This window comes from Schistocerca gregaria, chromosome 1, assembly GCF_023897955.1.
Source record: "Schistocerca gregaria isolate iqSchGreg1 chromosome 1, iqSchGreg1.2, whole genome shotgun sequence".
NCBI lineage: Eukaryota > Metazoa > Arthropoda > Insecta > Orthoptera > Acrididae > Schistocerca > Schistocerca gregaria.
Window position 1 is genome coordinate 1,033,335,623 of NC_064920.1, and position 17,306 is coordinate 1,033,352,928.

Sequence of the window (17,306 nt, forward strand, 5' to 3'; positions counted from 1 at the left end):
GAAATTACCAACATTTAAAACTAAAATCATTGTAGGTACCATGACTTTGGGACGCTTCAAAATAATTAGTACGAACGATATCGTAAATCGATTCGTCGCTCCTTCTTGCTGGCAATAAATCTGTGATCTCAGATTCAAATGTTCAATTTTACACACGAACGACTTTTCGCGGGACAGCATTCCTAAAGCACTCATTCTTCTACCGCTTCAATGTTATGGTTGTCTTGCGTTGCTGTGGACAGTTCGATTATCTACTTCTGAAGCTGATTAAAAAGTGCGTCTGCATGAGGCATTTTCTTATAGAGAAATGTTAGACAGAAAGTGACTTCGTTTCCTTGCAGTCTTTATTTGTAGGAATCAGCTTTTTCAATAGCAGGAGATAGTTTTATGATCTCGCTTGTTTCAATGACTTCCATTACAGTAATACGATTTTTCCCTGTTTTCAAAAACATCTTTTACTAATCGCGAATGGTAATTCTATTTCATCACACAAACAAGGCAAGCTTTTTTGAATAATACTGTGCAACACTTTTGATCTCTGTGGCGAGTTAGAATAGAAAGAAGAATTACCTGAAAGGTGTGCAAAAAAGATGCGGGTTTTGCGAGTAATAGAGGCTGCCGTAGACATAAGGTTGAACTGATGCGCATAACAATGGATGTAGTTTGCATTTGGTTGTCTTTAATTTGTAGACTGCGTTCGACTTGCCACTCATAACGGTTGTACCTTCGTAACTCTGAGCTATTAGTTACGCTCGATCATCGCCAATTAATGGTTCAATTTCTTTTAGAGTACTCTCAGCTATAGAATTAGCATCCTGACTTTCTGGATTAAGAAAGTTCCAAAATCTTGCAACAGGTTTTCTCTCAACAACATAAGGCAAAACAATAACCAATTGCAATTCGCAAGACACATCTGTTATTACTGCAACATAATCAGTATGTTTTATTTCTTTACGAACTTCATCATGGTACGCAATGCATTGCAGTAGTTCGTTCTGAACAGTTTTTGAAATGTCTTCGAACACTTATGCTTGAATAAGATGAGCTTCAAGATGTATATCCAGTTCCGTGCTGAACTGAATTAGCTCGCGAAAAACTGTCATATTTTGAGAGACATCAGATTGATCATGGCCCCTGAGAGTCAGTTAGTACAGCTACAGAATACGCTGTGCAGTCAGATACAAACCTCACAGAATGAAATAGCATGGCATGGAAATGCTTCGCCAGAACAAATTAATGATTTGCGCATCACAGGCTCCACAGTCGACAAAACTACGAGAAACAGTGATTCATCTAGAGGGTGTATGAAGGCGCACGCGCCTCAGTTCCTACCTGATAAACTGGAATTCTGGTTTTTGATGTTATATTTCGTGTTCACCCATAATAAAGTAACAAATGATCAAGAAAAGTTCGCAATACCAATCAACAGTCCGGACACCAAAGCACTAGTAGGCGACGAAATTAAGCATCCATCAACAACACAGCAATATACAAGTCTAAAGAGGATTTTGATAAACAGGCTTAGAAAACTGTTAACATAGCAAGCAACGAGGTGGCAGATCCCCGTCAGAATTCTGAGGGCAGTTACAGAGGTTCTGACAGAGGCAGAATTTCCGGATGCTACACTCCAGTAGGTTTGAACATCACAGCTTCCAACAGCAGTAAGAGTGGCATTGAGTAGGAAGGATGGGTGCGACATGACCACTATTCTCCGGCTGGCCGGCAGAGTTTATGCAACAATGGAGACAGCAAGTACAATGAGCATCACAGATGCAGTAGTGAAGTCGGAAGTGTATCAGGTGGCGGAAATTCGCAAGGGTCAACAGACGGATACAACCACACAATTTCAGAAAATAAAGGAATATCTAGACGGGCTACGGAGACAAATCGAGGCTATGAAGACCACTGGATCCGGGGGGGGGGGGGGGGGGGGGGGGGGGGGGGCTACGTAGCAGCCATAAGGTCACTCTGCCTGAATTCTGGATACTTTCTAGAATTTTATTACAAGTGTGAGTGAGTCGTATGGAACATCACTGGTTCAGCAGCCGTTTTTGTAAACCAAAGTGATTGATGCTTCTTACCAATGAAAGGGAATAATTTCCTTTCTATTATGTATTGGAAGACACATTATATTAGCTTTTAAGGATTTTTAAGTAAAGAAAAAACCAAACACGTGTACCCCTGGACTCTATTGTTATTTGCAAATATGTCCCATGACTCATTAGCAGTGTTATAACACTGAATCAAAAATATAGTATCCTTCCTTGGTAAATATCTTAATTCTAGACGATTGTTGTGTTGGTTTGCAACATCAAGTACTGCTTGCTACTTAGGAAGCTACTGAGCGAGCTTCTCCGCCCAATCTCTCTTCTGACAGCTCTATCAAAAATTTTTGAGAAAGTAATGTATTCAAGAGTAGCCTCCCATATTTGTAAAAATAAAGTACTAACAAAATGTCAGTTTGGTTTTCAGAAAGGCTTTTCAACAGAAAATGCTATATATGCTTTCACTGATCAAATATTAAATGCTCTGAATAACCGGACATCACCCATTGGTATTTTTTGTGATCTCTCAAAGGCCTTTGATTGTGTAAATCATGGAATTCTTTTAGATAAGCTAAATCATTATGGTTTGAGTGGGGCAGTGCACAAATGGTTTAATTCATACTTAACTGGAAGAATGCAGAAAGTTGAAATAAGTGGTTCGTGTAATGTTAAAACAGCTGATTCCTCAAACTGGGGTGCTATCAAGCACGGGGTCCCACAGGGTTCGGTCTTAGGTCCTTTACTGTTCTTGATATACATTAATGACTTACCATTCCACATTGATGAAGATGCAAAGTTAGTTCTTTTTGCTGATGATACAAGTATAGTAATAACATCCAAAAACCAAGAACTAAGTGATGTAATTGTAAATGATGTTTTTCACAAAATTATTAAGTGGTTCTCAGCAAACGGACTCTCTTTAAATTTTGATAAAACACAGTATATACAGTTCCGTACAGTAAATGGCAAAACTCCAGTAATAAATATAGAATTTGAACAGAAGTCTGTAGCTAAGGTAGAATTTTCAAAATTTTTAGGTGTGTCCATTGATGAGAGGTTAAACTGGAAGCAACACATTGATGGTCTGCTGAAACGTCTGAGTTCAGCTACGTATGCTATTAGGGTTATTGCAAATTTTGGTGATAAGAATCTCAGTAAATTAGCTTACTATGCCTACTTTCATTCACTGCTTTCGTATGGCATCATATTCTGGGGTAATTCATCGTTGAGTAGAAAAGTATTCATTGCACAAAAACGTGTAATCAGAATAATTGCTGGAGCCCACCCACGGTCATCCTGCAGACATCTATTTAAGGATCTAGGGATCCTCACAGTATATATATTCCCTTATGAAATTTGTTGATAATAATCCAACCCAATTCAAAAGTAATAGCAGTGTGCATACCTATAACACCAGGAGAAAGGATGATCTTCACTATGCAGGGTTAAATCTGACTTTGGCACAGAAAGGGGTAAATTATGCTGCCACAAAAGTCTTTGGGCACCTACCAAACAGCATCAAAAGCCTGACAGATAGCCAACTAACATTTAAAAATAAATTAAAAGAATTTCTAGATGACAACTCCTTCTACTCATTGGCTGAATTTTTAGATATAAAGTAAGTAAAAAAAAAAAAAAAAAAAAAAAAAAAAAAAAAAAAAAAAAACTTAATCATTAGTGTCATGCAATATTTTGTGTAATGTAATTTCTTGTACAGACATCTTTTATTAACCTGACACGTTCCACATCATTACGAAGTGTCGTATTCATGATCTATGGAACAAGTATTAATCTAATCTAATCTAATCTAATCTCCCAGTTTCCACAATAATTCTCTAGTTTTTGACAGAATTTTTATATATGCCCAGTGCCATTTCATTTGTAATACTATTTTGGGTTTAATCACAGCAATTAGAAGTGCTTCTGAAATTCTATCATTTCAAGTCTTCTCAAATTCTTGCAGTGGTATGCACTTGTGTGTGCCAGTTCCTTGCACTTCACTGAATTGATTATGTACATAATGCCATGTAGATCTGCTCACTAAACTGGTGTAGTTTTCTAGCACGTCATGCGTGTGCATTCTTAAAACTGTTTCTTGACATCTCGTACAAGTAAATAATGAGATTTCATTGGGATCTATGGGCCAAGATGGAGGCATCATTGTTAATGATTTCTAGACTGTCATCACCTGATGATGCATCTTCTTTAGGAACTGGTGCAATCATGTTTGTGGACAGAATGGATGTTTCAGTTGTTACTCTAGTTACAAGGTATTTGCCTGTAGAGATCTTAGGTTACAGACTCAGTAGGCCTGCAATATGTAAAACTGGGTGTAATGAATGAGGAATGTTGGGAAAGGTTTCTGTGTTAAACTGAAATGAAACTGAACAATAAACAGGGGCAAGAAGAGAATAGAAGCTTCTGAAATGCAGAGCTACAGATAAGGAAACCTATAGGATATTTCCAGAATGAGATTTTCACTCTGCAGGGGAGTGTGCGCTGATATGAAACTTCCTGGCAGATTAAAACTGTGTGCCCGACCGAAACTCGAACTCGGGACCTTTGCCTTTCGCGGGCAAGTGCTCTACCAACTGAGCTACCGAAGCATGACTCACGGCCGGTACTCACAGCTTTACTTCTGCCAGTATCCGTCTCCTACCTTCCAAACTTTACAGAAGCTCTTCTGCGAAACATGCAGAACTAGCACTCCTGAAAGAAAGGATACTGTGGAGACATGGCTTAGCCACAGCCTGCCCGCGAAAGGCAAAGGTCCCGAGTTCGAGTCTGGGTTGGGCACACAGTTTTAATCTGCCAGGAAGTTTCATATCAGCGCACACTCCGCTGCAGAGTGAAAATCTCTTTCTGGAAACATCCCCCAGGCTGTGGCTAAGCCATGTCTCCACAGTATCCTTTCTTTCAGGAGTGCTAGTTCTGCATGTTTCGCAGAAGAGCTTCTGTAAAGTTTGGAAGGTAGGAGACGGATACTGGCAGAAGTAAAGCTGTGAGTACCAGCTGTGAGTCGTGCTTTGGTAGCTCAGTTGGTAGAGCACTTGCCTGCGAAAGGCAAAGGTCCCGAGTTCGAGTCTCGGTCGGGCACACAGTTTTAATCTGCCAGGAAGTTTCACCTATAGGATAGTTTGTAGGGGGTGGGGTTAGACCTGAAGCTATGAAGTATATTTAATAATCTGAAAGACGGCTGGTGGTTTGTAAGTAGCCACAAAAAAGTTCCAGTTGAAATCCAGTTTAAAAAATCTATGTAATACCAACTTTAAAATCATTTTTCTTGAATGAAAAACACCTGACTACACTATATTTTGTCCCTTGCCTGAGAGCTAAGGGGTGCATGGTTATGAATGGTACACTACAGGCCATTAAAATTGCTACACCAAGAAGAAATGCAGATGATAAACGGGTATCCATTGGACAAATATATTATACTAGAACTGACATGTGATTACATTTTCATGCAATTTGGGTGCGTAGATCCTGAGAAATCAGTACCCAGAACAACCACCTCTGACTGTAATAACGGCTTTGATACACCTGGGCATTGAGTCAAGCAGAGCTTGGATGGCGTGTTTATGTACAGCTACCTATGCAGCTTCAACACGATACCACAATTCATCAAGAGTAGTGACTGGCGTATTGTGACGAGCCAGTTGCCTGGCCACCATTGACCAGACGTTTTCAATTGGTAAGAGATCTGGAAAACGTGCTGGCCAGAGCAGCAGTCGAACATTTTCTGTATCCAGGAAGGCCTCTACAGGACCTGCGGTCGTGCATTATCCTGCTGAAATGTAGGGTTTCGCAGGGATCGAATGAAGGGTAGAGCCACGGGTCGTACCACATCTAAAATGTAACGTCCACTGTTGAAAGTGCTGTCAATGCGTACAAAAGGTGACAGAGACGTGTAACCAATGGCACCCCATACCAACACGCCGAGTGAGACGCCAGTATGGCGATGACGAATACACGCTTCCAAAGTGTGTTCACCGCGATGTCGCCAAACACGGATGCGACCATCATGATGCTGTAAACAGAACCTGGATTCATCGGAAAAAAATGACGTTTTGCCATTTGCGCACCCAGGTTCGTCGTTGAGTACACCACCGCAGGCGCTCCTCTCTGTGATGCAGCGTCAAGGGTAACTGCAGCCATGGTCTCCGAGCTGATAGTCCACTCTGCTCCAAACGTCGTCGAACTGTTCGTGCAGATGGTTGTTGTCTTGCAAACGTCCCCATCCTTTGACTCAGGGGTCGAGACGTGGCTGCACGATCCGTTACAGCCATGCGTTTAAGATGCCTATCATCTCGACTGCTAGTGATACTAAGCCGTTGGGATCCAGCACGGAGTTCCGTATTACCCTCCTGAACCCACCGATTCCATATTCTGCTAACAGTCATTGGATCTCGACCAACGCGAGCAGCAATGTCGTGATACGATAAACCGCAATCGTGACAGGCTACAATCTGACCTTTATCAAAGTCGGAATCGTGATGGTACGCATTTCTCCTCCTTACATGAGGCATCACAACAACGTTTCGCCAGGCAATGCCTGTCAACTGCTGTTTGTGTATGAGAAATCGGTTGGAAACTTCCCTCATGTGAGTACGTTGTATGTGTCGCCACCGGCGCCAACCTTGTGTGAATGCTCTGAAAAGCTAATCATTTGCATATCACAGCATCTTCTTCCTGTCGGTTAAATTTCGCGTCTGTAGCACATCTTTGTGGTGTAGCAATTTTAATGGCCAGTAGTGTATATCAAAGGCACAGGACCAGGCTGGGGTATAAAGAAATTTATGGCAAACTTGACCAAAATAAGTGTTCAGTTGATGATACCCTTTTTGAGGCGTCAAGGAATCATTAGTTTGGTAATGGACAGAAGTTCGAGGTAAAATATGTAAAGGGAAACCAAGACTTGAATACAGCAAACAGGCTGAAATGGATGTAGGTTGCCATAGGGATGTAGAGACTTCGAAAGGACTGACAATTGCACAGAGCTGCAACAAAAGTCAATGAAAAAGTAAAATGTGGAACAACTGCAACATAAAATATCTTTGTCTTCATTCAGAGGTGGAAGAGCATTCTATGACAACTTATTGGCAGCATCCATTTGATATAAAGTTGATGCAATGCCCCACTCCCCTCATGGGCAAATATGTCAAGCTAGCAATAATTAGAGTGGTATCTACCACATTATCACATTGTACATGGCTTATGTCCCTTGGATCCTACACAACAGTGTGTCTGGGACATGTAAATAAGTCAAGGGTGTGGATTTTATTTAATCACAACATAATTAAATGCTTTAGGATCATGTAATAAAACAGTATTACAGTGCTAATATCAGTTACTGGTGCAAACCAATACATTGCCAGTATGGTATGTTAAGAGTTTCTATTCTTCAGTGGAATACCATGCTGCAATGTATTGGGTTGCACCAGTAATTGATATCAGAACTGTAACACTGTTTTATTACCTGATCTTCAAACATTTAATTATGTTGCACTTAAATAAAATCAAAACCCTTGACTTATTTACATGTCCCAGACACACTGTTGTGTAGGATCCAAGGGACATAAGCCATGTACAATGTGATAATGTGGTAGATACCATTTTAATTATTACTAGCTTGAAAAATTGGCCCATGAAGGGAGTTGGGAGTTGCATGAACTTTGTATCAAGCGGATGCTGCCAAAAAGGTGTGACAGAATGTGCTTCCACCTTTGAATTTAGTGTTTAATATAATTCACTCTTAACAGGTTGTTAAAAAAGCGTGTATCGGCATTCGTGTACCACTTCTCACTGTTCCACTGTTAAGCACTTAAGTCTTTCTAGAGATCACTATAGGTCGTAGAATAATATTCATGTATCACAGTATTGTTTTCGAAATAAAAAAACAAGACAGAAACACTGGTCAGGACGAAGGAAATTTATGAAAACCGGTTTATGTGCCGGCAGCGTTAATGTGAAACGCTGATAAATTACCAAGATATCTTAGAAAAGAGGTCCTTGCAAGACGTTCTAGAAATAACAACAGATAATTACATGAAAATGAATATTCTAAAGATGCTTAATTAGAGACGACTGCATTATCTTTGCTTCAAAATGAAAGACACGACTTAAAAATACTGCAATTTCTTCATTATTTACTCCCTTGCATTTACACATTTACATCACAGTATCGTATTCGCAAGGCTTAGAAATAAATGAATAGCCTAGTCCTTTTCGTTTACTAATATGTCTTCTTAAAAGAAATCGTTTGCACAGAATCAATTTAACAACAGAACTGTTGCAGCCTTTTGTGCCATGACGCAAGTAGCAGTAGTTCCGAGTCTTTCGTACCCACCATTCTATTCAGTACTGCACTACCAAGTACCAAGCGAACTCGATAATACCGCGCAGTGGATTCGATTGTTAATTGTGATGCTTATATTATTGTCATGGAAACGTTCTCGTGCTTCTAAAGTTCTAATAGTAGGTAGGTTACATTCTTGCAGTTAACATCTCTTGAATCAAAATTCTCGTGCCAGTGGAATGCCATTTTTAAAAAGCACGGAGAAGAAACTCTCTGTTAGTCAACGACGGGAAATCGCGTCGTATAAAAATGGTCTTCGCTGTAAAATTTTTAATATTTCCGGCAACACTTACAAGGGAGAGTGGAAGAATAACGAGAGACACGGTGAGTGTATTTTCGTATCTTACTGTAACGAAAATAGTAAAGCTATAGATTTCACATTACCTTTAATTATTCTCCAGGCAAAGGAATATTCTTAGAGACATCGGGCAGACGATACGAGGGCGACTGGGAGCATGGACTTCGACATGGATATGGTATCCAGAGCCATATGGAACCCCATTGCTTACACGCAATAGAATACACTGGCGAATGGTACGAAGGAAAACGACAGGTAAAACATGACGTGAAGGTGGGCTTTTAGTATAAGACTAGTCTTTTTTAAAGTTTCGCTTAGCAATATAATTTTTATCTCTAACAGTAAGTGACTGCGCTTCAGTCAGTATCATTTCACAGTATGCCCTCTGACGAAGCAAAGGATTAGTAGAAAAAAAATTCTCATTTTTTTCTTCCGAAATCTGCTGAAGATCGTCATTCTTTTTCTCTTACATAATCGGTATTTCCTTTATATTTTTTCATTTTTAATTTTCTGCGTGTCAGAATGAGGGAAGATCGCTGCTGGTACTTTCTAGGGTGACAATGTCGCTTTTCAGCCACGATAATGCTGTGTTTACATCTGTTTTGTCTTTTTGGGAAAATATTCATATTTGTTTTGAACTGTCTTGTACCCCTTTTGAAGGGACAGAGAAGGAGACTACAGAGATCCCAGTTAGGGTAAATATTATATTGTACAGGTGCTGTATTGTTAGCAAGTTTCTCAGTTTCATTTTGTTTCGTTTTTACAGGCTTGTGAATGTCATCTAAGATTGATAAATTTAGCTTATCTTGGAAAGGTTTGTTTGAGCATTATGCTGGATGGCTACAAGTCTGCAGTATTCGTTTTGTTCGACAGTTGGACTACCAAATTTGTTTGTCAGCTAAAGTATTTTCATGAGGCCTCGCACTTGCATTGGTTATACACCATTTAATTTGTTTAGTAGTGAAATAATTTACTAGAGAGAGCGAAGGTTTGATTGCGAATTAATGATGTTTTGCAGAACAAGAAATTGTGTCCTGTTTCTTTTTAGCACTGAGGCTGTGTATTGAAATTATACTTGTTGGATGTTTTTAGAATGGGGTACAAGAAGTGAGAGAGACAAGCTCAACCTTACAGGTAGACTTCCTTAGAGAGAAAAATAATGCAGAGGGAATAAACTTAGCCACCATTGTGGAGTGTTGTATATGTATCGTTTATTTTGTGTGTTAGGGTCAGTTGGAGTAATTTGGGGTAACGAAACAGCATTTTTAAGCTTAATGTCTTTATGTCTTATTAACATGATACAATTTTCCAGTCAATTTTTCATTTTTAATAATGTGACCTTGTAGAATGATTCTATTATATTTTCAAGTTTGGTGACCCTCTGTTATCGTAGTGTTGTCCCTGAGTTGAACTATATACAGTTTACCCCAAGGATGGGGAAATTGGATATTAAATGTAATGTTCAAGTAAAACATATTTTGGCCCTAATGTTCTAATATCCTGCAATTATCCCAACCATTGATACAAGTAGACCAGGAAACCTGTAAAAAAGTAGAAATAAGTCTCCAAAAAGTTTAATAGAAGTCAATAATGTGGGTTACAATCGACAAGATAAACAAATAATTCTACTTCGTGCCATTGAAGTATATTTGAAATATCTCCCATTGAAATCAGGTAGCTACACAAAACACTTCAACTATTTGTCCTAAATCGATCCATTATATGTCATCTGTCTCCTGGAATGGGTAATGATGACCATCCTCCATGCTTTTGGATAAATATTTCACTGAATATTGGTTTCACTTGTGTGGATCTTGTGATGTTACCTGTCACTTATACTCCTTCACTATCTAACCACATTCACTTTGGTAATACACTCCAACCCATGATCCTGTCATTATGTTTGAATTTGAGTTAATTCTTGTAGTAGAACTAAGGGTTTCTTCTTTGTGTTAATTTTCATCGCTTCCATCACTAGGGTTAGCAAAGACTGCTTGCTCTTTCTTTCTTTCTTTCTTTTCCAATAGGGTACACTGTCATTCCCTTTTTTACTACTTCTCTGGGATTCTCACTATCTTTTTCTTAATATATGCACATGGCATGATGTGGAAAGGGAAACTAAGATCTTTGACCATGCTGATCTATAATTATACCCAAATTACGCCACATTAATAAATTGTAATTTACTACCAAACTGTTAGTGATTCTAATTTTATTGAAATTATTTTAAAACATGTGTAATGAATAGATATTTTAGTTTGGTTACTGTATCAAAGTTGGTTTCTCAACGGTACCTCTTCAACTATAACTGCATATCTTAATTGTTTTTTAAGAAAAACAAACATTTATTTCAAAATGACATTATCACTGTGGCCAGCTTGAATCATTGACACCATATTGCAGCCACATGTGAAAAGTAGACCATATAATAAATTTGAATATGTAGGAAGATTAAGTAGGCCCACTATGAAAAAAATTGTGATTTACACTCAAATTACCCATCCTACACCGAACCCCCATTAATGTAAAAGTGACTTAAACAAACGAAAAACTGGATCCCCAGGCAGCCGTATATTGTACTCCACAAACAGTATGGTTGACAGTGACTGAAAACTGAATGTCTGAACTAATACAGTGCTCCCTGGTGGTGATTATTAATACTGAGCAACTAATATTTTTATCCGTGTGCAGGGGTTATCTGCGTCACTTGTGATTTAGGACCTCTGAGGAATGATCTCGTTGAAGATTATGTCATGATTATCGGGGACTATGGGGACAGTTTGGACTGTATCCTCAGTTAGGAAATTGAGAATATCAGACATGTTACAACAAATGCTCTCGATACAAATTTATTCCAGTGCTACTCTTTTAGCAATTACGCAAACCCTAGATGATGTGCTTAATGCTTAGTTACATAAGGCAAATGGGAATCTGGACCAAACTGGTATTGAAGCAAGGGAAAGACAGACATTGGCTACCAGTAGGCATTGAAATAAATCAGTGAAGAAGATTGAAAATTTGTGCCAGACCAGAATTCACACCCACATTTACCACTTCTCATGAGCAGTTGCCTTAACAGCTTCAGTCATCTGGACATGGTCCCTGACTGACAGAAATTTCCAACTTATCCTCACATTACTGATATAGTGGTAGTGTCCCCATCCATTAAGCCTCTATACTCACATTTGCTGATTCCCGTATGAGTTTGAGAGTATGTGTGCATCTGTACAATATACAGATTTGTAGTTGTTTGTGCTCCCCAGTGAAACAATGCTTTGAACAAAAAATGTGCACATGGAAATTCATTACTGCATATGCAATTTAAAAACCCTTCTCTTGATCCATGAATAATTCTTTTGTGCTGCTAGCAATGTTCATGATGCAGGTGAAGCTGGTGGTTCCGTACCATCTGCATTGCTGTATTTGAGAACTGTGCCAACATGTGGCTATGGCAGAAATTGTTTGTGGGAGAAGAAGTATCTAAATGCTATAAAAGGTCCTTGAAATTGATGGAAACTTGCCAATGTTGTTTGGAACGCACATCACTCCTTTCTTATGTAAGAAGTTTCAGGCACACAAGTTAGAGGTGGGCAATAAAATGTACTCGGCCAAGTAGCACAAAAAGCTCTTTTAGTTTGTTTCCTGTCCCATTCCGTGTGGGTGGAGCACAGTTTCTGATCACTTAACACTGGTGGTGAGAGAGAGACCGGTGGAACAAAATAGATTGTTGCACTGATTGATGATGGTGGATTTCATGAAGTGAACAGCTAGCCAGAAGTAAAGCCCAGAGTGTGGCAAAAGATGTAAAGATGCCCACAGTCCATGGAACAGTTTGGATTGAAGTACGTAAACACAAGCAAAGTCAATCACTCTGCTAAACAATGGCTCATATCAAAGGTTTCAGTGAATAGTGACACTGAGGGACAAGTGCAGGGCTGCAGTATTTACTATTTACTAGTGCTCTTGCGTCAGTGGATGTGCCCGTGTGACTGCAGGAGTACCCTCAACAAGAGCAAGCTGCTTCCATGGTACGAAGCCCAAGTAACTCTGATCTTTCCTCCATATCAACACTTGTACTGGGCAGGGAATCTGAATCACTCTTGTATACAAAAAACCATCCCCCTTTCTTGGTCTTGCCCACTGGGCAGTGGATGCCATCCATGATTGAGTCCAATGCAGGCAATTTTGGGCAGGATTGTCCTGGATGTGGTCATGTAGATCATTGCCTGTCAGCTTTCGAGGCTATGGGAGGGAGGTGATACACCTCATTTTAGTTCGAGCTAATCTTGATGCCTGACTAGATGTTCCTGGCTGGCCACAACATTAAAAATTTCCTGCCCACTCTTGTCAACAACCGATGCCTTAGGTCCATTCAGGGTTTCAACCAAAAGTGCAGTTCTTTTACGTATGAGCCCATGAGGTATTACTGCTGTGTGCATGTAAGTGGACACAATGAGTTGAGTGCAGAAGGTCAAAGAGCGTGTGGGTTCTGCATCATTATAAAATTTTTGCTTGGCCACATTATTTTCTGGGGTAGGGCCAGTAGGTGGTGAAAAAGCTGGTAAGTGCTTCCCTGGAGTTGGCTGTCTTCATTATTTGGAACTCTATGCTTTTAACATCCTGACTATCTGCTCAGCTTCCAAATTGGACTTCTACAATAGGCCTGTAACACAACACAGATACCGTTGTCAAAAACCAGGATGGTATAGATGGTAAACTGCTGTAATTGTAGTGGTAGCCACGTGTGCAACATATGGAAAGTTAGAGATTGTGTCGACAACTAGCAACCACATTGCTCCTCAGAATTGCCCGGTGAAATCAACAGGCGCTCTTTGCCAGGAGTGGTCAAGGTGTGGCCAAAAGTTGAAACACTGTGCTGGTGCTGATTGATATGAGGAGCAGGCTCGGCAGACCACATGTTCTATGGCAGCATCACCACCAGGCCAGTATACAAAATGCACATTTTGCAGTGTGGAGAAGTTCAGCATGAGGGAGCAGAGTTTAGCTGGCATTACCACCCAGTGTTCAGATTTGTTCATGTCTATCTATATGATATCATCAGTTATATTAAGAAAATATTGTAATGAAAAATTTATGCTTCAAACCAAGACTTTTCCTTTAAGCAGGTGCTCTAGCCAACCCCACTGTACAGAAGAAGAATGGAAATGAAAACTGAAGATGTGTTAGATGGTGATCATTGTGGCTTTAGGAAAGGTGAAGATACCAGAGAGGCAGTTCTGACAATGTGGTTGATATTGGAAGCAAGACTAAAGAAAAATCAAGACATGTTCATATGGTTTGTTGACCTGGAAATAGCGTTCAACAATGTCAAATGGTACAAGATGTTCAGAATTACAGGGAAAATGGGGGTAATCTGTAAGGAGAGGTGGGTAATATACAACAAGTGTAAGAGTCAAAAGGGAGTAAAGACAAAGAATGAAGTGCTCAGTTTAAAAAGAGCGTAGGACAGGGATGTGGTCTGTCACCCATAGTGTTCAGTCTATGCATTGAAGAAGCAATGATGGAAATAAAAGAAGGGTTTGAAAGTGGAATTAGAATTCAAGAGTGAAAGGGTATCAATGCTAAGTTTCACTGGTGACGTTGATATCCTCTGTGAAATGAGGAAGAATGAAAGGATCTGCTGAATGTACGGAACAGTTTATTGAGCACAAAATATGGGCTGAGAGTAAATTGAAGAAAAATGAAAGTAATGAAAAGTAGCAGAAATGAGAACAGTAAGAAATTTAACATGAGAATTGATGGTCTTAAAGTAGATAAAGTGATGGAACTATGCTACCTGGGCAGCAAAATAACGCATGACAGATGGATCAAGGAGGACATAAAAAGCAGACTAGCCTGGCAAACAGGGCATTCCTGGCCAAGAGAAGTCTATTAGTATCAAACATAGACCTTAATTTGAGGAAGAAATATCTGAGAATGCATATTTTGAGCACAATATTGTATGGTAGTAAAATATGGACTGTGGGAAAACAAGAACAGAAGAGAATCGAAGCATTTTAAATGTAGTGCTACAGATGAATGTTGAAAATGGGATGGACTTATAAGGTAAAGAAAGATGGGGTTCTGCGCAGAATCATAGAGGAAACAAATATATGGAAAACACTGACAAGAAGAAGGGACAGGATGCTAGGACATCTGTTAAGACACCAGGCAATGAATTCCATGGTACTAGAGGGAGCTGCAGATGGTAAAAACTGTAGAGAAACACAGAGATTGGAATACATCCAGTAAATAATTGAGGACAGTGGCCGCAAGACCTACTTTCAGGTGAAGAGTTTGATACAGGAGAGAATTTCGTGGTGGGCCACATCAAACCAGTCAAAAGATTGATGACCCAAAAAGAAAATAAAAGAAAATAGTAATATGCCGTACAATCTTTGTTAGTAATATAACCAAACTAGTATTAATGATTGTTAGTTGTTAGTATGTATCTTATATTTTATATTTATGATTGTTGTTTTTCTCTATTACCAAGCAGGGTGGTGGAGTGGTTAGCACACTGGACTCGCAGTTGGGAGGACAACTGTTCAAATCTTTGTCCACCATCCAGATTTAGATTTTCTGTGATTTTCGTAAATTGTATGAGGCAAATGCTGCTAGGATAGTTCCTCTAAAGAGGCATAACCAGTCTCCTTCCAGGAACAGCAGCAGAAGTAGTGAAAATAGTACTAGTGAAAGAATTTTTGCCTTCAGATTGAAGGATGTAAAGTACAGTACTCGTATGGAATCAGAGTAATAATTACAATTAACTAATGAAAGAAACACTCTAGAAATTTTTGGCGATAATGCATAAATATTATAATATATTGTATGTTTCTGGTTGCAGGGTCAGGGAATAAGTTATTATGCTGATGGGAGCTATTATGATGGTGCTTGGTTAGACAATAAACGCCATGGCCATGGGCGTATGTGGTTTGCTGATGGAACATTCTATGAAGGTGAATGGAAAAATGACCAATTTCATGGCCTTGGACTTTTTGCCTATGGTAATTACGTTTTGTTCTCTTTGATGTTGTTTTATAAAGCTTCAAACAATTAACTAGATGAAAGTTACATTTTTTAAACTTATATAATAAAACATTTTCCTTTACCAGAAAACTGGCATGCTGAATACAGAGATAAATCTTCTTAGACAGTGACGTAGTTGGTAACTTACCAACCTGGTTCATGTGGCTCTGCCTCATAAGTTTCCTAGAATTTCTAATTTATTCTTCTTCTTGTGGTTGATGATGGTGGTGAACTGTTATCAAATGATTTATAAACAGTTCAGTTTTAATTTATCTTCACATTTATTGACACACAGTTTAGTTTTAATTTCTCTTCACATTTATTGACACACAGTTTAGTTTGATGATCAGATTTGTTAACTACAGGGCAGCTATGGTATATCGTAGTGCAGTTTAGTAAGCTACTCAAACTGAGAGAATATTCAAAATGTTCACAAGTGGCAAAATCAACAAAACAACTGTACTGTATTTTGTAGGGGAATTCTGGTAGAATATATGTCCTTTAGGAGTAAAGGAGACCACTCACTGAAAATCATTAGCATTGAGTCATCAACAGATACACACAAAAAAAGATACGCTGCATTTTGGCAGGTGAACCATTGTGTTGGGAGTTGTGTTAGTGGGGTGGGTGGAAGGAGAGAGAGGAAGGGGGACAGGAAGTGGGGTTGGGGATGGGTGGCTAGCACCTTGGAGGGAGGCAGCCAGTGCACTGGCTAGGAATGTGGGAGAAGGTGTGGCAGATGACTGGGATAGGTGTGTGATGCACAGATGTCAGAGCTGGTGGGGATTGGTGCACACTGGGAAGGAAATTAAGAGGGGGTGATAGGATGTAGGCTAGGGAAACCTGTTGGGTGGAGGGTGTTGGGATATTGGGTTACTGGAGATCAAGGCCAGTACAGTTACAGGACTGAAGGATGTGTTGCAAGGATAATTTCCACCTGCATAATTCATAGAAGCTAATGGGAGTGGGAAGGATCCAGAGGGACTGGATTGTGCAGCAGTCATTGAAACTGAACATGTTGTGGCACAGGATGGTGAACTTTGTTCTTGACAACAGTTTGGTGTGATCATTAATTCTAGTGGACACCTGGTTGGTAGTCATATTGAAATAACATGCTGTATATTGTTTGCTACAGAGCTGGTACATGTCTTGGCTGCTTTCACAGGTGGCCCGATCTCACAAAGGCCGTCACAGATAGGTACTACCCCCAAACCTAGTCACACCCTCTATCCTCCCACCACCAACAAGAAACGGCTACTAAGGAGTGCCCCCCTTATCACCCAATACCACCCTGGACTGGAACAACTGAACCATATCCTTTGTCATGACTACGGTTATCTATCATCATGTTCTGAAATGAGGGAAATACTACCCAAGATTCTTCCCACCCCTTCTAAAATGGTGTTCTATTGTGGGCATGGACAAACCACAAGCCCCATGCTTCAGTGCCCTATGTGCCTACGTCCTGCACAAAGAATGATCTGCAAACTACTCCAAGCACCTTGGAGATTGTATGACTACAGTAAATTTGTATTTTCTGACTTGAAAATAAAAAAAATTGCCCACTCCAATTCAC

General features: G+C 39.7%; 1 protein-coding gene across 1 annotated transcript in view; it reads left to right on the forward strand.

The window, feature by feature from the left end:
• Positions 1-8,136: 8,136 nt before the first annotated feature.
• LOC126279293 (MORN repeat-containing protein 3-like) overlaps positions 8,137-17,306 on the forward strand; it is a 68,388-nt gene continuing 59,218 nt past the window's right edge. The window contains exons 1-3 of the mRNA XM_049979664.1: positions 8,137-8,727; positions 8,805-8,956; positions 15,549-15,708. Of these exons, the coding sequence (XP_049835621.1) occupies positions 8,583-8,727; positions 8,805-8,956; positions 15,549-15,708 (457 nt within the window). The 5' untranslated portion in view covers positions 8,137-8,582. The remainder of the gene's footprint in view (positions 8,728-8,804; positions 8,957-15,548; positions 15,709-17,306) is intronic.